General features: G+C 36.0%; 1 protein-coding gene across 12 annotated transcripts in view; it reads right to left on the bottom strand.

Annotated features, from left to right (window-relative positions):
- Nucleotides 1-27,226, bottom strand: part of TRDN (triadin) — a 233,259-nt gene that overhangs the window by 59,870 nt on the left and 146,163 nt on the right. For 11 of the 12 annotated variants that reach the window (XM_058420014.1, XM_040058143.1, XM_058420013.1 and 8 more), the window contains 10 exons: nucleotides 23,944-23,976; nucleotides 23,806-23,838; nucleotides 22,478-22,504; nucleotides 16,943-16,990; nucleotides 14,297-14,320; nucleotides 12,377-12,427; nucleotides 11,754-11,804; nucleotides 6,714-6,764; nucleotides 4,836-4,886; nucleotides 4,213-4,263 (listed from right to left, as the gene is read on the bottom strand). In XM_058420014.1, the coding sequence (XP_058275997.1) occupies nucleotides 4,213-4,263; nucleotides 4,836-4,886; nucleotides 6,714-6,764; nucleotides 11,754-11,804; nucleotides 12,377-12,427; nucleotides 14,297-14,320; nucleotides 16,943-16,990; nucleotides 22,478-22,504; nucleotides 23,806-23,838; nucleotides 23,944-23,976 (420 nt within the window). The remainder of the gene's footprint in view (nucleotides 1-4,212; nucleotides 4,264-4,835; nucleotides 4,887-6,713; nucleotides 6,765-11,753; nucleotides 11,805-12,376; nucleotides 12,428-14,296; nucleotides 14,321-16,942; nucleotides 16,991-22,477; nucleotides 22,505-23,805; nucleotides 23,839-23,943; nucleotides 23,977-27,226) is intronic. The other variant, XM_058420019.1, reaches the window with a different exon arrangement.

The following is a 27,226-nucleotide window of genomic DNA, read 5'->3' as shown; positions in this document are numbered from 1 at the left end:
AATCACAGAATCCCACATGAATGCTTAAAGCTACTTTACACATTGGGGTTACACTCTTCTGACAAAATGTCAATGTCTTGTCATGCATACTCAGTGTCACTGAGTTAGTTGTATTTGCTTTTGGAAATGTTGCACTTGTTTGAATCCTGGAAGCTAAGAAACATCATATCTGTCACATGAAACAGAAAAGACAGAAACAACTTTTAAAAACCTGCAGCCACTGAGCTGAACTGCCTCCAAAGAAAGATTGTATAAAATTTGCTGTGTCATGAACTTTGATGACTAGAAAATTACTGAATCCTATTGTTGACACAAAAGTGATGTCACTATGCTCGAGTATGCAACCTGAGATCTTCCCACCCAAGCTCAACTTTCCTACTCAACTTTTCTGTTGCAGTCCTGTTTCAGGGGCCTTGAAGGATCTGTAGTCCTGCTGGGCAGACCTAAGACACACAAGATTTAGGAGGCTGTTGGCCCAATTTTGTGTCTGACAGAATCTAATCCAAATATTTTTAGTTCTTATAGAGTCAGCCAGAGTCAAAGAGAAATGCTATCTCAGGTGTGGGATAATTTGTTCCCAGTGAGCTCTGCAAGCCATCAAGTACATTGACAGGTTGTACAAGGTTGTATGCAATTTCATAGGAATGACTGAAGTGGATAGAGCTCATCTTGTTTAAGGAGCTGGTAAAGGCTGTGCAAACCCACTGCTATTAAACTCCACTAGATTATGGCATTGCTCATTCAAATATCCTGCTGTAGGTATAAAACCAATCAATTCTACTTCAGACTTCATCCACACTTCTCAAAAAAAAAGAATTATGGGCGTCTCTAATGTGACCTTAAACTGCAGTAGAGTTAAACTCAGCATACTTCACGCTGAATATTCAAATCTTCATTCTTGTGTTTTGACAAGCAGGAAACTATACTTCTGTAAGACAACACAACAACATAGATTTCTATGTTTCTTACAATGTTTTAATCCGTAGGTTAAAACGTTAGGCCAGGTAGAAAAAATCTGCATGAAATGAGAGCTCCTTTCTGAACATAGCTTGTACTTTCTACTGCTACACCATAAGAAAAATCTTGCGCATGTTCTATAAGCTACTACAGGAAGTAGACTTCTTTTTACTATAAAGAAAAGAGAGAGATTAGAGTTAATCACCTCCAGGTAGTAACTTTCAAGTATGCCAAGCATAAACCACTTCATGTACAACCAGTGGAATTCTACAGTGTTTAATTAAACATACCCTTTCTTCAGTTTTGGAACTTGAAAGGAGCTGTTATTCACCAGTTGTTTCACTGTCTGATCAAACTGAGTTAATGAAGTAATTTTTAAATACTTATTCTTTGTATAGTTGGGTGGTTGTTTGACACTTCATTGAAGCTAATTCATTAGCATTGCAATTAAAATACTTTTACAGACATGCATTTCTTCTTTATAATTCTTGATCTTTAGATGTAAATAGGATTTTATTTTCATTATCACTTAATTTTAAATAAATCACACTTCCAACCAGAAACATTTAGGAGAATTAGAGAATAAACTCAATGATAAGCTCAAGAGTCTAATTAGACTTAAGGTTCTAATTAATGTTTAACTGTTCATTAACTTAACTATGTTTCATAGACATTTTTTGCAAGAACGTAACAGGAAGACCATAGGCCTTGCTTGCCTCAAGCTTAAAATAAATAAAAAAAAAGTTCTATTAAACCAATAATCAATATACTAAAAATTGCCCACACTTAGAATCACAGAATTAAAGTTGTAAAAGACCTTTAAGATAAGTCCAAAATATCAGCCTAGCATCACCATAATTTTTTACTGCTCAACTGTGTCTTCAAATGCCATATCCATAAAGTTTTTAATATTTCCAGGAAAGATGACTCCAACACTTCTCTGGGCGACCTCCTTCAACACTTGCCAACTCTTTCTGTGAATGGTTATTTCTCCCTGCTGATTAAAGTAAACTAAATGGTATAGTACAATAATGTATCCCTGTTTTTCTAATGTCCTGGACCCTTAACTGATGATTCAGGTTCATCTACTTTGACCACTACAAGGAGTTTCAGACTATTTAAGCCCTAGTTAATTTTCACTGAAATATAAAATGGTTTGGGTTGGAAGGAACCTTAAAGATAACCTAGCTCCAACCCCCCTCCTGTTGCTAGAGGACACAAAGAGAAATGATACTCACACTCTCTGACAAGACGAAGAACAAGAACAAGAAGAAAAAGAAGAGGAAGAAGAAGATGGAGAAGAAGAAGAGAAGAAGAGAAGCAGAAGAAGAAGAAGGAGGAGATGGAGGAGAAGAAGAAGAAGAAGAAGAAGAAGAAGACGCAGAAGGAGGCGAAGGAGACGGAGAAGGAGAAGGAGAAGGAGACGGAGAAGGAGAAGGAGAAGAAGGAGAAGAAGAAGGAGAAGGAGAAGAAGAAGAAGAAGGAGAAGAAGCAGCTTTAATATGACAACCTCGCATATATAGATTCTGAACAATGACCAGGGATTGGAGAACAAGGTTACTACCTCTCCATTTCACTGGCCAGGCTATAAGTCAATCCGTTGACCTTCATCAGAAAGGAATGTGAAAAACAACTCTTGTCTATGTTACAAACGCGAGAAAAATTGACTAGAAGAATATAAACATTCAGAAAGCTAACAGAATATGGCAACACCCTCCCATGGCAGCAAGGATACATTTAACTAGGCCACGTTACTCAGAGCTTCATCTGACCTGGCCTTGAACACTTCCAAGGATGGATCCACTGTGTTTCTGGGCAACCTATTCCCCACCCTCACAGTAAAATATTTCTCCCCATATCTAATCTAAACTTACTCTCTTTCAGTTTGAAGCCATCCCCCCTTGTCCTGTCACTACATGTTCTTGTAAATAGTCTCACTCCATCTTCCTTGAGGACTCCCATCAGGTACTGGAAGGCCCCAATTTGGTCACACCAAAGCCATCTCTTCTCCAGGCTGAACATTCCCAATTCTCTTAGCCTTTCCTCATCGAAGAGGTACTCCATCCTTCTGATCATCTTGGTAGTCTCCTCTGGATTTGTTCCAACAGGTCCCTGTTCCTTTTGTGCTGGGGACCCCAGATCTGGAGGCAGCACTTCAGGTGGAGTCTCACGAGAGAAAAGGGAATTACCTCCTGTGACACTCTGGCCACACTGCCATTGATATAGCCCAGGATACAACTGGCTGTCTTGTCTGCAAGAGCATATTGGTGACTCATGTCCAGCCTCTCATTCACCAGCACCACCAAGTCCTTCTTCACAGGGCTACCCTCAATAGCATTTTTTTCTGGTAGCATTTAAGCCTTTACTTTGATTCAGAATGATACAACTATGCAAAATAACAGCTGAATTCTTCTACTCTGCTATACGCTAAGTTAAATAGCTGCACTTAAAAACTTGTAAATGTTGTCTTTCATAACTTGTCAGAGAAAATATTGACTCAACATTTCTACTATTCCATAGGGAAATTCTAAAGAGAGGAAGCAGTATTTTCCAATTATCTGAAACAGTTTTCAAAACTGACTGGAAGATTTTAAGATTGACTACTACGTTCCCATTACTTAAATAACTGTTATAAGCTAACAAGTTATTACATATTTTTATCCATGTTAAATTATTTACACATTTAACCTGATGGCTTTTTTATAATGAAAAAGTGGCATTTAATCCATATGCAAAAAGGATAAAAGTAAATTTAAGTTTTGTATGAGTTTATTTGATATTAATAAATAAACCTGAAATAGTTGATTAATTATAATTATGGTGCCTAAAAATGCCTAATATTTGAGATGTACAATAAATTGTAATTGACTTTTATTTGATGACTAGTGTTGATATTTCAATATAAGAAGAGAGAGAAAAGTGCAACCAAATAATATAGAAAAAGTAAAATGCAATCTGAAATGACTTATTTAAATAGAAAGAATGAGACAAAATCAAGGGGAAAAAAAAAAAAAAAGTCCTTTTGACTTTAGGGTCTATAAAATACCACAACTATAACTTGCTTGTATAGCTTCATATGCACCTGTCACTTGTTTAGCCAAGTAAAAAGAATGTCTAGCTGCAAAGGATGCCATTCAAGGATATTTGGGAATAGCTAACCAAAGAAACTAGGATTTAATTTGTGACTCCTTGCACAACGGATTTTTTTCTCAACTGAAACGTATGTTAAGGCTCAATTCAACTTGAGATTGTTACCTTTTTCCTTAGGATTAGCTGAAGCCTTAATTTCTTTTTGTTTTGAAGAGTCTGAAAAAGAAATCAAGCACAAAAATGAAAGTAGAAATTTAGGAGCATAAATATATGCTGTGCTCATTGGTACTGTAACAATGTGCATAACACCTGACCAACCAAATGTGTAAAGGAGATGCGTTAAGAATTAGAATTTCAGTTTAATTCAATAAAAGGCACAAACTAAAGTTGAAAGCAAACCAAAAATATTTTTGCTAAATTTGCTGGCAAAATTTCTGCAGGTCAAACCATGCACTCAGTCCTGTGCAGCCTACCATTTCAGCCTGTCATGTACATTCAGTAGCAGCTCTGTTACTAATTCACTCAGAACAAACTAGCACTCCCACTGCAATATTGGTTGTGCAGGTCAGACAGTTGTTAAAGAACACCACAATAAAAAGAGTTATGACTTTATTATTTCTGAATCATCTCAGACACTGCTGCTTTCAATATTTCAGATCTATTAAATGAGAAGAATCTAGGTTTAGTCTCTTTTCACCAACAGCCTGTAATTCAAAATATATCAAAACTGCACTGAGATACCAGCAGAAGACCTGTTATTTGCCAGCCACATAATAATAAGACATTACCCTTTTCCTTTAAGGTTGCTGGAGACTTCACATCTTTTCTTTTACCAGTCTCTAGAAAAAAAAAAAAAAAACATTTAACATTTATCACAAGTCAGGCTAGGGGAATAAGATGACACTTGAAAAGAAAACAAGGCAAACAATTTGATATGTGAAGAGCAAAAGAGATGTGATAATTAAATGGATTTAACAACATGGAAATAAAGAACAGGACAAAAAGCAAGGTCATCCATTTATCTTTCTAGTCTTGGATGTGCAAAATAAAAAGACTTCAATATGCCATTAGTTTCTTTGCATTTTGAAGAAACTGTGGAGCCCTCGCTCAAGCAGGCAATGAAAAAATACTTACAAAGAAATAAATTCTATACAGCAGTTGGCATAAATGAGTTTTTCTTTTGCTGAATCCCAAAAAATATTAATCCATGTTGATACAATTGAAATATTAGGAATACTAGTCTTGAAAGCCAGAGGCTGCTGACAAAGGTAAGTGAGAGGTTTTTTTTTTTATTTAGGAGTGACAAAAGGACCAGCTACTCATTCAGGACTCCAATATTCTTTTAATATCAAAGAGGCCATATGGGTATTACCTGTGAACAGAATTTCACTTCCTGCATATACAAAGCCTTTTAAAATGACAGGCACACTGCCTATAAAAGACCGTGCTCATCCTTCAAATGTACATTTCGTATATTTTATGTCAAAATGAATAGTTCAAGGAGTTAATTGTATGTTTAATTTTTTTTTTTTTTCTTCAGTATATGACAAAGTATTAAAGGAGAGGAGACAAAAAATCCTGATTTTCTAGTTCTCTCTTTCTAGTAACTGACAACACAGAAGTCAAGAACAAAACAATGAAATCAACCAAACTTCACAAAAACCTTCCAAAAAGTTCAGGAGTTAGGTAAGCACAAATATAGGAAAACTATGATCTTCTTTTGGTGCCCAGGTAAGACACAGGGACTGACAGCAGTGGCACAGAGGAGAATTCTCAACAAGTGGTGTCCTGGCTTCATTTCGTACAGATTTCACAAGGAATAATACATTCCTTGCAGAAGTGTGTCATTTTGCTCTGCGTCTATCCAGCAGCCATAATCTAGACTTCAGACTAGACTAGACTATGGACTTCAGCCATAATCTAGACTTGAATATCTCCAGCTTCCAAAAAATGGGACTTTGTAACAATTTGGAGTTCAGGTGTGCTGTTACAGCTCAGGAACCAGGCACAGGTCTGATAGCCTTTGCTGTTTTGTTTAAACTTTTCAGCTGTTTCCATACTCTCCAGAAAGAGAGTGTTCGATATACATCGCATTGCAACAAATAGGGTTTTCTCCAAATAGATGCCATCAAGCAACCCATGACCCCTGTATGAGCAGCTAGCAATGGTCTTGAAACTGAAAGGATTAGAGGTGTATGTGCCCATGTTGCCAACAAATTAATAAAAAATCTTGACATATCAGTCACCCTCAAACACTGGATTTGTCAGTAGCCTCAGCCAGTTTCATTCTCAGACACCCACATTCCTGACCTGTAGGCAAATGGACTAGACTTAGTCTAGTTCCCTCTAGTAATGTTTCCACTATGAGATGTAGACAACTCATTTTTGAAAGACTGACATCCAAAAGGGATATGAAAATAAATTTTAGTGTTTCCCCCAAGATGCTAATTCAAATATCCACATTTAAAAGAAGCCCAGATGATTTCTAGGGGTCATACTGGGATCTGTACAGCACAAATATTATTAAAAACAATATAATGGTTAAAATAATCTGAACAGGAACCAGGATGAATTCAGTTTTCCACACTTCTATATTCCTACTCAAGAGCTCTTTCTAGACTGAATAACTGTTCTGATATTCAGGTCTGGTTTTCTTCTTCATTTACCTTTTTCTCTTAAGCTCTCTGGATTCTTGGGATTTTTTCCTTTCAGGGCATCTGTAGGGAGACAATTATGTTTCTGAGACTTAGAAGAGAGGAGTATCCCTCTACATTTAAAAGAAAACTCAAGATATCTTTAAAAACCAAGACTAAAATTGTGAACATAAATAGATGCAAGCTTGACCTCTCTACATTCTCTCTCAAAACCGTCTCGTATTTTTAAGGTGCAATAATGTAAGTAGCAAAAGCAAGAATAGAAATTGCTTTTGGTGACTGTCTCTAGAGAGCACACAGATGAGAGAAATTCAAAAGGAGAAGGCGAAAATGCAAGCAATGACACAGGATTAGGAATTCTTTGGGTCTTATCCAAAGTTTCATGAAGACTGTTTCTGCTTTTTCTGTCTGAAGAATATTTATTTTGCCTCAGTCCTTCAGGGAATATGCATTCAGGGTCAGCAAGCACAGGAAAATCATACACTATATTGTGTAAATAACTAATGTTTAAATATTTTCTCAAGCAACAGTCTCTTGACTGTCTCTACACTCTTAAGTGTATTTATCAGGGAAAATAGGAGAAAACATTTTTTTCCAAAGTAAGAAATAATTTGATAGGCTTATGAATGTATGTGGTTTGAGTGAGAGAGTATCACAGCTGGCAGAATGGTAAATAGACACAGATGCATTCCATCTGACAAGATATAGCACCTAAGTATCTTGAAAAAAAAAGCCATTTGTTCCAAATTAAAGTAAACCAAATCTTCAGTAAAAAAGCTAAAAGAAGATCTTTTGCAAAATAATTTTAACTCTGAACATCCTCCTGGCTGCCATGGTACCAGGAAGCAATCCCACTTATCCATCTGGATTTAAGTGTGAGTTGTAGCAGGAAAAAATCATTTCCTGGGTGGCTGAAGCTGTTGGAGAAATCACACTGTGCAGGGATAGATTATGAAATTAGGATCCTGATCTTCACAGCAGCAGATGGACTCTTCTCCAGGGGACTGAGATAAAACTTCCAGTGTGACGCCGGAAACCCTTTGAAGTAGCCCCTATGTGGACTGTATTAAAAGACTTGAGGCAAGAGCAGCCCCACTTGAACACTTCACTCTGGGCACACTGGTGATCTCAGTGATCAGCAGCCACTCTTGCAGCCACAGCCACAAATCTTTGGCCTTATGGGTTTTGTGCCATATGCCCGTGCTGGTTTTTGCCATCCACGTAGCAGTTCTCCCTCAGATTTCCTACAATATGTAGCTCCTAAAGAAGGTTCAGCACATTTGACTCCTACAACTTTTGGATGCAACTCTCAGTGCAGGACACTTTCCGTGGTGCACCAAGTTCCCCACCCTCTGAGCCAAAGATACTGAGATCACCGGTTCTGCTTTTCTTCCAGGGAGCAGGTTTTCATTTCCAGAAACTTAAACAGGTACTCACTGAGGACTTTACAAACTTCTGCTCTCAACTGACCGCTTTATTTCTGGTCTCAGAAGGGGAAAAACATCAAGCTGGCTTAAAGACAGCTTTCACCATAATCTTTTCCTCCCACATGCTACTCCAGGGGTGAAGCTAGGTCAGGTTAGGAAGATGGTATAGAATGATGAAGCAGCAGCAGTGTGTGATATCCTCAGGATAAAGATATATTTCTCACAAAAATGACAATGACAAAAAAAAAAAAAAAAAAAAAGGAAATAGACAGAAGTGTGAGCTGCAGCTGCTCACAACTCCTTTGTTAAGGGAAAAAAGTATGTTACAAGTTAAGATAAAAAAAATGCCACAGGCAACATATTATTTCATGTTTCTTTTGTTTTAAAGGAAACACAAGTATTGCATAGCAAGTGCAAATCAACTCATTTGTTTCTTTAATGACAGTATGCTATAACATATATGGCAAAAAAGAAATACACATTACTGACTTATTTCCCCTGTCAATCTGTACATAAAAATAAATAGGTTTATTATCCACACATAACTGACATAAGAAAATATCCAAAGACACCCCAAAACATGTCAAAGGCAAAGAAGAAGAAAAAATAACATTTGTTCAGAAAATAAATCATGGAACATAGGGTGAGAATGAATTTATATTATCTATACAGGGTAAATGCTGTCAATTTAAGAACTTAGCACAATGCAAATGCCTTAGAAAAATTCAAAGAGGAGTTATAAATGAAATATGGCAAACTTGTAGTGGCACTGTTACACCTGTAACAGTCTGTATGAATGAACTTCTACTCTGGTTAGCTGGGTAAGATACCTACCTAAAAACCACGTGGCAAATGATACCTTAGAGTTTTATTGACCCCAAGTTATTTCAATATGATTATGTCAACAGAAAATCAGTTTTTATATTCCAGAGTACAAATGGGCTTTTTTACTGCAAGGAAGAGATGAAAAGCCAGTTATAAATTCAGACAGAGCCTTGAGATGTCGTGTATCACTAAGAAGTGGAAAACATATTATTTCAGTGTTCTCTTTAATTATTCTCAATAAAATTAGACTCCAAGACTGAAGACATTTTATTCACCTCATAAAATAGATAAAGTAACTTTGTAGGGTTATGGTCTATATAGTATCCCAGCAACAACTCCAAATTCAGGGATTTATTTTTCCTCTTTCTTCTTTAAATAAAATCACTATGCTTTAATTTATGAAAAATAGTCTGCTTTAGGATAAAGCTTTTGGTCTGGACGTCCTCCTTGTTCATTTAGACTTAGCCCATCCTTGAAAGGGAATGAAATGTGATGATAACTCTTTTATTGCATAAGGTGCCAGACACACATTAATCACCACAAGTATTTAACACTTAATCCAGAAGTGTTCCTTTATTTAGTTCACATGAATAGTAACAAACTCCCAAGATGCATAATTAGGGAATATATTCAGTCTTAAAAATCCTTGCTTTTCTGTGTCCTTTGATAATATTTATATTTTCCAGGAAGATCCACTTCAAGAAAAAAAATTGCAAAACAGCAAGTTGCAAAGAGTAAAAGAAGTCCCCAGTGACCTGGTCAATAACCTTTATAGAGGCCCACTCATGAGGCTTGAAGAGGTGATAGATAGGGGAAAGAATGACATGCAAATAAGTTTTGATTAATTTATGAACTATGGTTTGGGCAGATTTGATAACTGAAACAGGGGGAAAATAAGGCTAAATATATATTTATATAGCAGAGTTATCCATAATGCAATAAGGAAAAATACACAGCTAAGAAAGGCACCAAGATTTCTAGAAGTTTCTCCTCACAGCTTTCTAAGTTGTCCCTATAATCTTTGATGCTGATATATTTTCAGCTGAGCTCTACAACTCACTAATCAGCACCCTCATTTTTAAGCACAGGCGCAGAACTATGCCAGTTTGATGCCTGTTATGGGAAACAGTGATGGCTGCATCAGCAAGAGCTCTCAGGATCTGAGGGACAGGCTCAGCTGGGCTGGACGTCAGTGATACTCCAGGGGCTCAGGAGCCTGTGATATCTTTATAGGTATTTTCAGCAGCAAGTTTTCAGCTGTATTGACATTTAAAAGAAATTCCTGCCTGCTATTTTCTGAAGGTTGGGTGGGTCCTTTTTCATGTAAGAAGGACCTGTAATTACTAATTACTAATCAATTAGTAATTGAAGTTGCTGATATGTTAAACATCAGCACAGGAGAAAAAAAAAAGGAGTGCTGTGGCCATTCTCAACAAAGGACACACTATGGAAACTTTTTCATGGCTGGCAAACCACTGTTCATTTGCCCTAAAGAAACTCTTATCAAAGAGAAGAAAATGTTTTGGATCTTCTCTCTTTTTTCTCCTCTCCCTGCCTCCCTGTAATCCTCTGAAACGAGCAGCAGGCTGAATACAATGCTCCATGAAGGAAAAGAGAGGGAAGAGTTTTCACTCAAATGATTATTCTAATTTTCCAGCACAACACCATCAGGCAGTGACGATTATAGGCAGTCTGTGGAGAGGGCCACAGGATTCCATAGAGTTCCAGATAACTAAGATCATATAAATGGGGCATGTGTACATTAGGAGTAGAACACACACAGAAGAACAATATATGCACCATAAAATTTTCAGATTGCAAAATTTAATTTAAATTTTTGAACAAAGAAGTGAGTGAATGAACATAACTTCTAGGATTTTGAAAATATGTCTAGCAATAAATTATTCCTCCTTTGCTTTATATGTTTTTGTCATCTTTCAATACTGCTTGAATTGACCTCTTCATTCAGTTCTTTATTTGAAATTGCATATAATGACTGCAACTTGAAATAGTTATAGACTAAAATCTATATATTGCAGACCATACCTCTGTATATATAGCTATAAATTTTTAATAGTTATAGAGGATAACTTAGAATAAATATTAATTTGACTATATATATGGTAGATATTTTTATTTTAAAGATGTCAAATAAGACCTATCCATAAATAACTTCTTCCAAAGAAAGTTTTTTCCAGAAAAGAGGGAAGAAATAAGATGTGTAAAAAGCACCCAATAAAACAATTGATGAAAGGAAATTTAACTCTAATCAAATTGCCAAAAACAAACAAACAAAAAAAAAGGAATACAAGAAAGATTCAGACCACCTCTCATGTTGCAGGTGGTTGACTGGATGAAGATCTGGGGTTTTAGCTATAACTTTTACAGGGTACCGAAAGCAAGTTTCCCACTCATGTACACATAAAGCTTACTTTCTTCCTATTATGTTCACACATTTTTGAAATGATTCAGTTCAGAATTTCTTGACTGGCCGCTATTAAAGATTTTGTATTGTTCAGACTTTCTTTGCAAGGTTCTTGACTATCACACAGTGTTTTATGATATTGATTTAATTATTTTTGAGAACTCTGAATTTTAATTGTCTCAATATATTCTATTTATATTCACCCCCTCCCTGCCTTTTTAATGTTATAGAGCTTGTAGAATATTTTAACTAATTAAATTTTGATTGATTAAGGTTTTTAATGAGAAAGGCTGATAATGATTGTTTAAAAAATTAACATCTTCATTCTACTTTTTGTGGTTTTAACAAATCCTATATTTTATTATGTATTCTTACCTTTTTCTTTTAAAGATGTAGGATTCTTTCCCTCCTTTTCTTTAGCATGTTCTGTAAAAAAATTTATTAATTTTCAAGCTAGTGTTAAACCGTTAACATCTAATGACTCTAAGATACCGATTTATTGAATGATTGTTGGTTTCTAACTGACACAAGATACCAATCAAATGTGTAGCACAAAACCAATTTTCATCAGTTTTAGCATGCTCACTAAGTGATACCACAATTTTTTTTTTTTTTTAATTTGATGAAAGAACAAAGATCACACAAAGCTTATTTTACTTTGCAGGTCATAATAAATATTAATAAATGTTAACAAAGGTTAACTCCTAAATTCTGAGTTTAGCCTTCTAAATTTTCATAACTAGTGTAACCAGTGCTCTCTTTGCACCTTTAATTCAGGTAATGTCAATTAAGTTTCATAGTAAATTTACTGAAATAGTATTATTTTTACAAATTCCTAACTAAATTATACTTTGAAAACAGAAATGGCAATGCATTCAAAGTGGGGTTTTTGATGGACAAGTTATATACCAATCATATACATATACGCTTTTTAACATATATGTATATACTTATATATGTATATAAGAGTTATATACAAATTCATCCTGCCATGTTACCTTTATCTTTTGTGGCAGCTGGAGGTTTCAATTCTTTCTCTTTTCCAGGATCTGTAAAAGGATTAGTCACATCAATAAAGTGGCAGTCAGAAGCCACAACTGAATAGAGCAATGAGATTTAACCAGGGGAGAAAATGAAGCATAAATATCATGCAAGAGGCTAAAACTGTATTTTGGAAGACATGATTAAATATTGAGTTATTGGAAGCTTTGTACAAAATTCATCGGATATCATTCAGAAAGTTCAGTCCACAAAATGCGTTTTGTAGATTAACTGTTGTCGATTTAATTATAAAATTTTCAAACTTCAACTTCGTATGAGACAAAGACAGTTTTTCAATGTTCTTAACCAGAAAGGTCAAAACTGATGCTTTGCCAAAGTTGACTCATTGGAGCTGGCTGTGGCCTACTTCCCTCATTTGGGATTGTCCATTCCTGATGAGCAAGGCCAAGGGTCTTATTGGATCTATTCTTTTTCTAAGGGCCAGATGCTGATCAAAGTGTGTGGGTAACAGTAGTAACAGGTATGTGGGCGAAGAGCTGCTTTCATTCTGCCTACAGACAGGTAGAGAAGATGGCTAAGCCCCACCAGCCTTACTCAAGGAAGGCTAGGCCCCTGGAAAAAGCAGAAGAAATAATTTGCACCAGGTGGAAAACAAGAATTCGGTTTCAGACAAAATGCGAGACCACTATTCTGGACTGATAAAGGTCTCCAAAGCTTTCCACCACAAAATTAAAAAGACTGTCCCAAAATAGTCTACTCAAAAGGATCAGAGACTTGGATTTTGACTTCTTGCATTTTAAGGAATTTAACCATCTGACTGCTGGTTAAACTGTTTTATATATGTCATCTGAAAAATGCTAATAAAGGTTTTCTGGAAAAAAAAAAAATACTAAGTTCTTCATCACATGTGAAGCAAAAATCCCTTCTATTGAAAAACTCAGCAGCATTTCAGAGTCAGAAGAAATTAAAAAAAAACTTTTAGAAGACCCTCTTGGTTTCTACACATAGGATAAGAAATCAAGACTCCTGATGAGGAGGAATTTGTGTTTAGGAAATGGAGGTTGTGTTTAGTAGATAGGTATGAAACTTGTATTAGCTACAGTAGGCAGTTTTAGTAGTAATTTTTTACTGCCTTAATGACACACTGTTCACAAATTGTTTGTTTTATTATAAAAGCATAGATTGTGTCCAATAGCAATTTATCATGATATCAATAAATCTTCTTGTTCATGGTTTAGTATTTGTCTCTGACTAAGAAAAACATGTCCTGGGGAATCTATATTGAAGGAATCCTTAAATGATAACTTTTTATTTATGGTAGAATAGCTGTAAAGTTGAAAAACCCAATTTACTGTTGACATTGAATTCCTATTCTGTTGGGACTGGTGGCAAGAGAAAAAAATTTCATTATTTTTCTTCCTTCTACATTGTGTTTCTAAAAAGGCAATACTAGATACTTCCATACAATATTACTTTTAAAGGAGAAGACTTCGGAAAGAAATCTGTTGAACAAGGTTAAAAATGCATTTTTGAAATAAAGCTGTCTCTTCTATTCCTTACTACACCTCAGACATCTGCTTCAGAAACTACTCCTTCCCTCCTGCTTTGACCTTCATGTTTTGTACCCACCAAGTTATTATTCATTCCCTTTTTTACAAAATGAGAAAAGATGCAATTTACTGCAGATATCTGTAGGCATATTTGATGGAAATATTCAGATACATTCATAGTTTAAAAAATCACATTTTTAAGTATTAGGTTAATCAGAGAAAACTCTGTGAACAGAAATAAAAAGTCTTTAATTTCAGAAGCCTGCCTGCAAGAAATTAAAGCTGTTGTACACCTCCATGACAAAGAGTATAGTTACCCAAACTCTTGTGGAAGATGTTACTTTAATGAGTAAAACTATATCTTACTTCCTTGTTTCATCTTTGGTTTATCTGAAGAAAGAGAAAGGAAAGGAAACAGAAGTGAAAAGAGAAAAGAAAAAGGAAATGTTAGAATCCATTCTCACATGAGAAATTTTAAAAAATATAATCAACTAATGAAAATGTATTTTAATGCATGTTGACCCTAAGTGCTTAAATACATCTTGAAAATCCACTTTCTTGACAGAGTATGTAAATAAAGTTTATGGTTCCCACTTAAGGCCTTTCATATATGCACATAGAACATAAAACCCCCTAGTCTGATATGATCTTCTTTAACAGATGGCAAATCTCCTTTCTTAGTACTATTGGATACCACCAGAAAAAAATAGAACAACGATAAAATCCCAACCATCTCTTTTAAATAGTGATTCTCAATAACAGGCATTAACTTCTTGGAAACCATCTGATATCTGCTCATTACATTTTTCAAATAGGTCAAAGAGTTAAAGTTAAGTGCCTTCTTGCTCATCTTTTAACAGTTAAAAATATTACCTGTAGTTTGGCTTTACAACTAATAAAAGATGATTGAACTGAGGTGTTGCTACAGTCTTTCAGTCCATTTATAGATGTTGGGATTTTAGGTCAAAGCTGCAATAATCACTAAAGCTTTTGTTTAAAAGAATGAAGTTATGTCCTGATTGATAAGCAAATCCAACCTCAAACACTCCAGATTTTCCTGTAAGTCTCCTTATACTATTTTTCTCAGATTACAAGTCCCAGTTTTGACCAGGACTGAATCCCTCTACTTTTTGAAATGCATCCTGATCCAAAGTACTCTTCTGTGGGTGATATAAGTACACAGTAATATTCAAAAAGCATCCAGAAAGTTTTGTTTGACTTGTTTGTCTTTGGCTGATAAGTGTGTTGGCAGCAACTCCATACATATAGGGAGCAGAAACAAGAAGCAGAGGGAATTTCTGTGTGGAAGTGTTTGTGCTCTCTTCTGTGCATCAGAGGAACTGAGCTGTTGCCAGCACTGGGAAGTAGCTGCAGAAATAGTTGTGACAGACATTACATGTTGCTCTCATTCCTTTGACTTGAAGAGACTAGATAGTGCTGGCATAGGGAGACAGTGCTGCTGCTGCTGCTGACTGCTGTCATGGGAAACAGTTTGCCCCACTTTTGAGTCCCTTGGTTATCACAGCCTGTGGTTTAGAAAACCCTGCTCCATGCCAACCAGGTGGAACTATAGTTTGCACTGCTTAGTCTGTGCTCTTTATGACGCAGTTAGAATGTTTGGCAGATAAAATCCCAACTAATGGTGGTACATTGTAGAAAGGACAAATCTTACAGCAACCACACACACCTCCGTTGCTGCATGAGTCACAAAAAGAGGGGAAGCAGTGCAGATGTCTGGAGAAACACTTGCGTGGCAATGGAAAATAATGTGGAGATACCCAGCCTAACAATGACTGAAATCTAGGCCAAGACCCACCTAGTTATAACGTTTTCCATGACAACTACCAAGCAGCTGACAGCTGCTGCAGGGTGTCTGTACTGGCCTGAGTAATTCTGAGTAAAGCTGAGAAACTGGAGAAAAGAAAGGAATAATAGCTTTACTGACCAAAGCTACACCAATAAACATGTCTTATGTTTTATACTAAAGGTTACTGGAAACTTCATCATCAGGGCTCTAGCTGCCAATTTGAGCATGAGTAAATACAAAAATCACCTCTCTAGGCAGCTAGGATGTGTATCACATAAAGGAAGCCCAGGCTGATAAGTTTTGGGGATTTAGATGCCCTTTTTATTACTTTGCTTCTTACCATACTAACCTGAAAAGGAATGTATTGTTTTAAATAAGTGTTTATTTATGCAAGATACAATGCTGAAGGTAATAATTATAGTAGTATAAATGTATATAATAGGAAAAGACACATCTTTAGATGGTTCAAGGCATCCATCCTTCTCTTTTTGGGTTCACTCAGTGGCTTGAGTTATGTTTTGGCTTTGATGTAGGCCATTCCTTGGTATTCCTTCTATCATTGGCTTGGGACACTAGATAATAGACTTTGTGTCCCTCTGAACTATGTGCCATCAACACATGGTTCTTGCTGCCTTTCTTCTGGTGTTCCCACTCAGAGATTCCCACTTATGCCTTTTCCATACCAATCCTAAGGTTTTTTTGCAAAAAAAATTCTACAAGGTCTGGTCTCAAAAATTTTTGAGATTCTCTGCAGCGGACCCTTCTGACTCTTCATGAGGCTGATATTTCCTCTGGGACAAAAAGAGCAACTCAGCTGACTTCAGAGGGCCTCTGCTCCTTTACTTAATTGGAAGTTGCTCTCTCAGAGTAGCAAAGGATGATCCCTGTCCAGGCTACAGGGGCAGAAAGCCTCTTGCAAGATCAGTGGGACACTAAGTCGCATCACAGAACCTGTCATCTGAAGAGGGCAGCCATCTACCTGAAGCTTTTTGTTGGGGGGGTCAGTTTTGTGGAAGCGGGACAAAACCAATTTTATAATGGAAATTCCCTGTTGCTCTGACAAACACAGTTGAACTCTGAAAAAATACTGCTGAACCAACGGATTTAAAGGCTGCTGTCATCCAGCTCTCTGAATCTGAGGTAGTTGTTTCTGTGCAAATGTGTTTTAAGAGAGATAACGCCAACATGCTTTGTTTTCTTTTTACCTTGCACTGCTGCCTTTGTTGCTTTTCCTTCTTTTGTTTCAAGTCCCGCTGCAAATAAAAGATAGGGTTTAAATAAGATTTCTAGTCAGAAGTGTTGCTACATCAGAAAAAGCTCCTCTTAAATGTTTACACATTATTTTGAGACAAAAGACTTCAAAGATTTACAACCATGAGATTTCCCCCCTCTAAGATATGAATACATAATAGATATTTTTTGTCTGTCTGGAAGAAGAGTGATTTTCTTTTTTTAATTTCTTTCAGAAAATAAATAGTAGGTCTGATCAAGCAGACGGTGGGGCTGCCCAGTGCAGGGGGCTTGGAGCTAGATGGTCTTTAAGGTCCCTGCCAATCCAAACAATTCAATGATTCTGTGATGTCCGGTGAAGAAGGGGCTAAGATGCCTCACATATTTTGTAACAGAGAAGGCAACAAAGCAAGCGGGTCTTCACCTTGCCCGTTTGAGAGTTCCCCAAGCAAGCAGGGTTTTCTGTTTGCACCAGCAGAAATCTCCGCTCTGCACCCCTGACACAGCTAAACATTGCCCCATAGTCTCTGTTTTAAGCACATGCTCAGTTTCAGTGAAGGTAGCAGGCCTCCGATGGACTGTATACTACGACATCTAACTTGATCCTTCTGAACACTGAGATTTCTGTGGGCAAGCAAGAGGTGTGAACCAGACCACTTGTGCAGCAGAGCTGTTTAATTTTTACTGACACCAGAAGCAGCTGTAACAGCCCAGGTCAGGATGCATGGACATATCCAATTGCTTATTCACAAACTTCACAAGCACAGTTCTTAAATTCATTTACACATCTTGGGAGACAAGGGATATTAAGGATGAAATTATCTAAGAAGAGGTGGTGCAGGAAGGGGTACCATTAGATTTTTCTTACAAGAATATGAGTATCTTTTATAGTTTCTGACAATTTACACTGCAGGTTTGGTGATGTACAAGATTATATCTTTCAGACAATCAATATATTTCTTACCTCATTGAATTACTTGGGGTTAAATACTGTAAATCTATAAATACACATGTTTAACTATAAGTGGCACTTCCAATGCTTCTGTGAAACCAAGCTTTTGGAGCCATAATTTATAACTATTATGCTAAATAAAATCCTTGTTTTAATTTAAAAGGCTATCCACTTACAGTGTTTGAAACAAAAAATGTGCCATTAAGAAAATAAGCTTCACTGTCATTGTGTGAAAGTAAAGAACAGTCAACATAAGTGGCAGGATGTAAAGTGGACAGTGAAAATTAATTTATATCTGATGGGTATAGAAAATATCTGCAGCCTCAGGGTCATTAGCACATATAACAACCTCAGCTTGTTATTTCACCCTGCCATTTCATTAGAAAATTCACAGTTGAAAATAAAGAGTTTTGCTTTTAGAGACAAAGTAAATTCTGAGGGTCACATATATTGTCATTATTTATGGTGAGAAAGTCAGGGAATTCAAAAGACCTATAAAGTGCCTTCATGTGTGCTCACTGCTTCCCTGCTGCCTGGACTGTAAATCTGGCCCCAGGGGCACCACCAGGACATCCTTTCAAGAGGACTCTCAAACTGCTGGGCATGGTGGCTCAAGCAGATCAGCTCAGTTAATAAGCTGTGGCCTGTCTGCAGTGTCTTTTGGTGGGCTGTGGGCCAAAGGAATGATCTTCTGTTTCCAGGCTCCCTGAATCTGAGATTCAGTGAAAAGTCAGGTGTCGATAGCTGAACAGCTTCCAGTTGAGTGGGATGAACCTACTCAGAGGTATCAATTTCTCCCTTGTGATGTGAGCAGGTGTTTGTGAGCAAGCTCCATGTAAACAGTGAAATATTGCACTTCTGCACCTTGGATACTTCAGGGAATTTATTTTATTGAAGATAATCTTCAATTTTCCCGAAAATAAAATCTGGATTGAAAATACATCTGATGATTCTCAAAGAAAAAAAATGGAGCATCTTTATCCAAGTACCTAGTTTTTATTGGCGTTCATGGATACAGAGAAAGTCAAAGACAATCAAAGACCCTTAATATTTATTGTAGACCTCTGCTATTATCATCCATGGTACCTGGGCCCAGATCAGCAATACTACTTATACTTAACCATGAATCACTGACAAGCCAAGATGAATATGAGCGCTGAGCCCTGCTACTGAGCAAATCAATACCATGATGCTTCTAAAGCACATACTGAAGTGGTCAATATTTTGAAGAAAAAGCCTGTTTGAATATGGAAAGAAACATATGAAAAAGGACACCAGAAACCTGTCCCATACACATTTCAAAATATATTTTTAGCATTAAAACTGCAAAAGCAGCTATGGAATGAGTTAAATCAGTTATTGAGAACTCTTCTTCAAAGCATTTTTATCCTTTTTATCTGAAAGGAAGCAGTTTTAGTTCGTAAAATTTCTGAAAGCCAGAATTCTGACTGAAAAAAAGTATTTTTTTCTGGATACTGAACAGCAAGGCTAGAAGAGCAATACAGCTTTCTGAGAAAATCAGGTGTTTAGTCATCAAATGTATGTGGTGGTGGTAGATCACGAGTGTGGTTATCATGAAGGAACCATCTGGCCTTGAGCAGCAGCAAGGCTGTTATAACAACCAGTACTATCAACAGGATCCTCGGTATCAGTACATTCAGGAATGCAGCACCACTTCCATGAGGGAGTGAGTGCTTGTGGAGAAGAACTTTCTGAGACAGACCAGAGTTTGAGCAACTTTTGGGAACTGCAAAGTAACATCATCTAGACATGGCAGAGCAGAATCTGGAAGGACAAACAGGATATTCTGTTATTCCCTTTGCTTTTTCAGAAGAGACGCATGGGCTACTTTGGTGGTGCTGAGAGATCTTTTATCATCAAGGTAATAGTTGTCACTTTGAAAGTCTGTATAAATAGGAAGCCTATCCATGTAGAGTCAGTGTTTGGAATAAGATTCAGAAGGTTTGGTTGTCTCTGTTTCTGTCAGAACAGAGACAAGTTTTTTGTGTAGGTCAAGATGTCATCCTTGCCACTGGGTATTTTCAAAGTTCTTGTCACTTCTGAATGGCAGCCTGAAAGATGATCTCTTTCTGAAAAATTATCCTGTTCCAGGTATTCCCTGTTTGAAAAGCTGATCTTTTAGCCATATGACTTAAGTAACATGAATGTTGTAATGTATTATATTTTTCTGCTTTGCAGAATGGCAGACATTAAAAAAATTAAAGAAGTACAACCCCCTATCCCAAACCAAACCCACGAAAACCCCTGCATGAACCAATACAAAATAAAATACATGCACATGAAAGTAAAAACAGAAATTCATCAAGGATCCATATTTTCAGTAAAATATAATTTTAAAAAATAGATTGAATAAATGGAGTAATAATCTCACATATATTTTGTCATTTCTTAGCAAAATTCTTGACAACTTGGCATAATGTAGATCAAATGGGCATATACTTTATAATTGTTTCTCTGATTCCATCATAAGATCTTAGGAAACAAATGAGAGACAATTCAGCAGACCTTGTTTTATGCTGAAAGTGGCCAGGAGAGCACTTCATTAGTCAAATATTTTTCAGTCTCAATAGTTGTAGGCTACAATCAAATTTGTCAGAATATTTTTATCCCGAAAGAGTCAGGTTGCATAACTAGCATCCTCATCAAAAATATGCATTCTAAAATGTCACTGATTTTAAAGCTATTTTGAGATATTTGCTCAGTGTGATGGAAGACAGAAAGAAATCATTCTCATTGGGAACAAAAAACATTTCCCTCACTGAACCCTGAGGTCAGATGTTCCTCATTGTGACATCATAAACATCAATAAATCATTAACCTAAGAAGTATATGTTATGGTTTAGGAACTGTTCTTTTACATGCAAAAATGAAAACATTCCTTGCTGTGGCTTGTGAGAAAATGCAAGAAAGCTCCATACGAGTTTGATAGTTCATAAGAAATACAGGCTATGGCCCAGGCCTCATTCTACGCCAGTAAAAAATTTTTTTTTAGTTACCAAAGAAGAGAATTTCATCAAAACCCTTGTTTTTTAGTTCTGAACAGAATTGTTTGCCTTCCATGAATATGCTTAAAAAATTTTACATTTGCCAACACCTAGTGAATATTGAAAATTGGATTGTGCCCAGAGAGCTACTAAGTCTCTAAGGAAAAACAGTAGAAAAAGGAGAAAAAAACCCAAATAAATAGCAGCAATGTAGAACAAAGAAATATGGATTGAAAAGCAAGGATTTTCTTCAGATTTAGAGAAAGGTTAAACACTACAAATGACTACTATTAAACACTACTAAAATTTGTCTGCATCACATAACAATATAGAAGAAAATAACATTCCTTTGTGATTCTTACTAAGTAGCAAAACAACCAGCTGTAACATTTTAATATAAATATGATTTTTCCCCTGGAGTACAGGCTATGTTTGAGTTTAAAAAATTAACAACCTAAAGTTAAATTTAGATGAATTGCTAGCAAGGAATTCTTAAGAAATCAACAATTACCCCAGAGCTAAAATCAGTTTATTTTTATTTGATGAAGAATAAAGAAAAATTGTCATTACTTAAACACTGGAGAACAATTGCAGGTTCAATATTAGGTTGCTCCTATGGTAAAACTAAGATGGCTGAGGCAAACACTTTTTTGTGAGCAGTGAAACTGCTCCTTTGACATCAGAAAGAACAGAATTATTCCAATATGGTATAATGGAAACCCACAGTTTCTACTTTTCCTTAATTGACTGAACTTCCTAAAACTCTTTTTTTTCCCGTTTGTCTGAAGGGGAATAAAAATATGGTGGTCACTGACATGAATAAACATGGGCTAAGAGTGAAGGGCAGTTTGTAACCTGACATTGCATTTTCTGGGTTTTTTCTTAAATTGCAATTGAAATCTGTAATGTTCTTGAAGGCAATTTGGAGCTAACTTACATTGTACGTATGTAAAAACCAGACACTGATGTGAAACAATTAAATATTTGCTATATTTTCTCAGCTTGAATTTATGTCCTTGATGTTTCTCACCAGTCCCAATTCCTTGTGCCTTGTGGAAAGGAGTAAACTTTGGAGCGAGCTTTGACGTTCTCACACCCCCTGCCTTTTGCCATCAACAGTTCTTGTATGAAAGGCAGGCTAAATTCTTACACCAAACTTCCCTGCCAAACTCCCCAGATTCCTTAAGGAAAACAACTGTTCAGTCACTGGGTTTGTCCTGCAGTTAGAGTGGCAAAAAGAGAAATATTGCTTTGTGTAATTTCTCTGTAGAAGATTGGTTACTTCTCCTTTCTGCCTGTCACAAAAGCCTTATGGCTTGAGTTAGGGTTAGAAACTGAATTTGATATTGTTGGAGAATTACAACTGTTCTATGAAAAACTTGAGGAAAAGATACCTGCTTTGAGATGCTGCAAGGAAGACACCATTATAATTTAAAAGGCTGTTTGTTTTAAATAAGTCATACTGTTAAAAGTTGGGTTTTTTTTTTTCATTACAATAAAGTTAACAGCAGCATTCTTCCATTTCAGTTTTCAAAACAAATAAGATTACTCACATTTTGACTTTGGAGTTGCCAGAGATGCTGTAAAATAAAAGAAAACATTCACAGAACCAAATTGAATCAATGAACAAAGAAATTAAAACTGATCCTAACACTTTTTCCCTTTGTCAATATGCTACCTATCTATGCAGAGCAGGAGTTCATTTCTTATGTAGAGAAAAAGTGATACACACATATGTTGCTTGTTTAGATAGTCTCATGGCAGATGACTAATCAACCTGCAGATTAAAAGCAGTAGAAAACAAGGCCAGTAGATAAATTACATACAGAGCTTTAATAGCTCTGCTATTTTCAAGTATGAGGATGAGACAAGGAGTAAAATAGGTTCCAGAATGAGCATACATTCTATGTAGGAGGAAGGTATGCAGTAGAAGTGTTCTTTTAACAACTTCAGTGATTTGCAGAAACTAGGAATTTTTCTCTTTTAGTTTTTTTTTTGCTTTGTTTTTTTGTTTTTGTTTGTTTGTTGGTTTGGTTTTTTGTTTGTTTGGTTTTGGGTTTTTTTGGTTTTGTTTTGGTTTTTTGTTTGTTTTTCAGTTTATTGAAACTTCTAGAATTGATTCAAAGGATGATCCCGTTTCAAAAGTCTTCCTTTATTTTAAGTTTTCTCAGATTAATTTTTTTACTATTCTTATTAATTATATTAACTAAATGCAAATTAGTTGAACTACCACATTTCTCTTTTCTTCATTATTCACGCCTTCATTCTGAAGCAATGTGACAGGTTTTTATGTTACAGAAAAGGACAGATTCATTTTTCTACAAATTGACTGTCTACTGTAGGTATTTTTTGCTCGAATTTCTATGTGAGAAAAATAGAGTCATCTGATGAATGAATCATCAAGCTTGGCTGTAAAAGGAGAAAATCTTAGTGCTATCCCAAATTTGGAAAAACTGGAGAAGTGGATTCCACTCAGGGACAAGAGCATCTTGCTGCAATCATAAAATGCATGGGTGTTTGGCATAAAAAAAATTAAACAGCCTACTTTTTTTCCTACCCTCCACATTCTGAATCTTGTATTTTGTGTTTGTTTCTCCATCCATTTGCTGTAATTTTCTTTGAAATGACAAACCTTTTAAAAATTGAAATAAAGAATTCTCATCCTCTTGTTCTTATCAACATTTGATTAGATCTCAGTTCTAGAAGACTGAATGGTTGCTGCACATCCATTCAATTGCTTCAGTAACTTTAATTAAACCAGCAAAATTATATTCATGGCTTTATTTTTTTTTTTTTAAATCCCTCTACCTAATCCTGTCTCAACTGAAAATAAAACCAGACAAATGAGACTCTAAAACTTACAGTCTTTTACAAGACTTACCATGTACTTTTGCTTCTTTCTTTGTTGTTTTGCCTGTAAAAACAAGTTTTAAAAAACATCAAATATTGACTTCTAACAAGAATTAATTAAAAATATTAGGATAGTTTAAAAGTAAGATAAAAGAGAGAGAATATTCACCAGATTCCATTATTTTTTCTTTCTTATGTGGTTCTGAAAAAGAAGAAATAAAAAAGTAAAGCATATGTTTCTCTTGTAATGCTTTGTTTGACTGCCTTGAAAAATCATTTTTCATGTTCCCATTGGCCATTGGATATGACACACTCATATGGACTCTCTGTTCATTGAGTCTTTCCCTGCTCCAGTATGTCAAAATAAAGCCTTTATGTTTGCAATCAATCTCTTCAGTGGTTTTCACACTGGATAAACAAGATCAGATTACCCGTTAATAAGGGAGAGCAAAGGATTCATCTTTTATAATAAGGTGCCAAAAGGAAACCATAGAAATGGTGTAGGTTAAAGGATCTGCAGTTTTGCTTCAGGGTGGTTTAAATACAGGTCTGCAACCCAACTATATGTGCTTCAGGACACCTACTTTTTGATGGTGGCTTCTGTAATACTTCTTTCCATGCTGCAAGAATGTGCTTTAACACCCCCTCACATAAGGAGCAGGGCAGCCTGCCACAGACAGAGACTGAACAACATCTAACAGCCAGGGCTGAGATTCACAGTAGCAAAAAAAAAAAAAAATAGTTAAGTCTTTTCTGTCTGCAGATGCTTTTAAACAGCATATGGAAAGGCTGTGCTGTACAAGTTTGGATTTACACAACAGGAACCTTTCTTAAATCAAGAGTATCTGAGCTGACTGATCGCAAGTTATACCACAGAATCATCAAATCATAGAATATCCTGAGCTGTAAAGGATACAATCGAGTTCTAACTGAGGATATTCTATGATTCACAAGGATCATTAGTTCCCGCTCCTGGCTCTCCACAGAATAATCCCAAGAGTTACACCCTGTGCCTGAGAGCATTGTCCAAATGCTTCTTGACCTCTGTCAGGCTTGGTGCTGTGACCACTTCCCTGGGGAGCCTGTTCCAGTGCCCAAACACCCTCTGGGTGAAGAATCTCTTCCCAATATCCAACCTAAACCTCCCCTAGTACAGCTTCAGGACATTCCCTCAGGTCCTGTTGCTGTCACCACGCTGAAGAGATCAGAGTCTGCTTCTCTGTTTCCCCTCCTGGGGAAGTTGCAGACTGCAATGAAATCTACTGCAGTCTCATCTTCTCCAGGTTGAACAAACCAAGTAATTTCATCCACTACTCATATGACTTCTCCACTAGACGTTTAAGTATCTTCACAGTCCTCCTCTGGATGCTCCCTAATGACTTTATATCATTCTATTGTGGTGCTCAAAACTGCTCGCAGGGCTCGAAGTGGATACTTTTAAACACAAGCTCATTGCTTACCAGTATCTGATGGCTGTATTTTCTCCAGGCTTATTATAGGTTTTATTTGTATTAAAGCTGTGATATAGAGTGGAGCAACACTAATATTTAAACAGTTTCCACTCTAGAATTGGAAACTCTATTGGAAATGGAACTCTAATGTTCCATGTTCAAAGTGATTCTGAATGTTGCACCCCCTCTAAAATGAACCTTATTCATAGATGTGACCTATCTCTCAATTCAATAAGAAAAAGGAAAGAACTGCCAACATAAAATTAAATATGTTTATCAATAAAATTAATATGAATAATATTTCCATTAGATATTAATTTGTAATCAGTGCTAATATTGACTGCACAGTGGGCAAATAAAAAAAACCATATACTTCATGCTGAGCTAGGAAAATAATTGATATTTGAAGGGAAAGACTGATTGTAAATATGGAAAAAACCCACAACTAGTAAGTTTTAAACAAAATACGTCATTATTCCATATTTCCAATCCAAAATGCTTATATCAAACACCATATTTCCATTCTATCTATCCCTTTTGTCTAAGTTTTTAAATTTCTCTGAAGAATCATCTTATATATATTTCAAAGAAAAATATAGTTTCCAAAATAAAACTATGAGCCAAGTCCTTAAAAAGAAGTTATTTTTCTTTTTTTACCCCCCAACTATTTATGGAATTACATAAAACTTCATACATGCATTACAACTTCAAAAACAATACCTCTGAGCCAAAATGTACATTTCAAAACGTCAAGATTAATTGACTCAAATGACTTAGTCTCAATATAGTTATATAAAGCACATTTTAGTGTATTGATTACATAACACATATTAAAAATATTAGAGGCTCTTTAAGAACACATTCTATATGAGAAACGAAGTTTTAGTGGAAATTATCATGGAGCACGTTTGTGTCATCCAAAAAAAATCCCCAAAAAACCACTTCCCCCCAACCCTCCCCCCAAAAAAACCCCAAAAACCAACCCCCCCCCCCTTCAAAAAAAAAAAACTCCCCACCCCCGAAAAAGCACCATGGTTGTGATTTTCCCAGCAACATGAAAAAGTGATGGAAATAGAGAGAAAGTTGGCATTTATTGCCTGAATAAATGTACTTTCTTGATGGCATCCTACCCTGGGTTGCAATTCTAATAAAGATCAAGGAGGAAAAATATAGCAAAAACTCAGATGACAAAAGTTGGGACTCAGTGGTTTGACTACCTAAATGTTTTTAATCATAAGAACATCTGCAGCTTTGGTTTTGTGTAGCCTGAGTGTTCTTCAGACTCTCCACTTCCATGCAGATATTTTAGGAATCGTTCTGGAAATTATAATTTTCACTGGTATTGTGACGGTTTCTGTTTTATTATGGCTCAGCTTCCTGGAAACCAAAGGAAGTGTAATTCAGTCTTTAGTGGTTCTGAGGCAGTTATATTTCTTTCTCATTCTAAGATCTCTCAGCTCTCAGGAGATCAGGGAACAGAATGATCCTAGCAACACTCAGCAAATGTTTTGGTAAAGTATAAAATAATCCATTTATTTACCTTTATTTCATTTTTTTCCCCCCCTAAACTGCAAACATTAGGGAAAGCTTATAGAGCTTCTTTCATAATAGTTTTATTTCCAGAGGCATATGAAATAAAATCCTTTTCCATGAGAAAAATTATAAAAATGAATAACATAGAATTTGACATCAAACATTTCTAGGAAATCTGACATGATATGAGATTTCAGGTGATTCATGTCCTGATACTTGAATAGAATGAACTGAAAACTTTCATTGCACAAGCCATAAACTGCAGGAAATTTCAGACTAAGATCATTCCTGTTTGCCACAAGTTATTGCTTGATCTCAATGTCTTATGCTTTACATTTCTTTTTTTACTTTGAAGTAGCTGATATGACATGTGAAAGGATATTGCCAACTGTAAACACATTATACATTTGCCATGACATCTGCCATTATCTTTATATTTAACTATGTTTGCATGTATATGAGACTGTA

Source organism: Hirundo rustica, chromosome 3 (genome assembly GCF_015227805.2).
Source record: "Hirundo rustica isolate bHirRus1 chromosome 3, bHirRus1.pri.v3, whole genome shotgun sequence".
Classification (NCBI taxonomy): domain Eukaryota; kingdom Metazoa; phylum Chordata; class Aves; order Passeriformes; family Hirundinidae; genus Hirundo; species Hirundo rustica.
The sequence above is the reverse complement of the archived record's forward strand: the minus strand, read 5'-3'. Positions and strand labels throughout refer to the sequence as shown.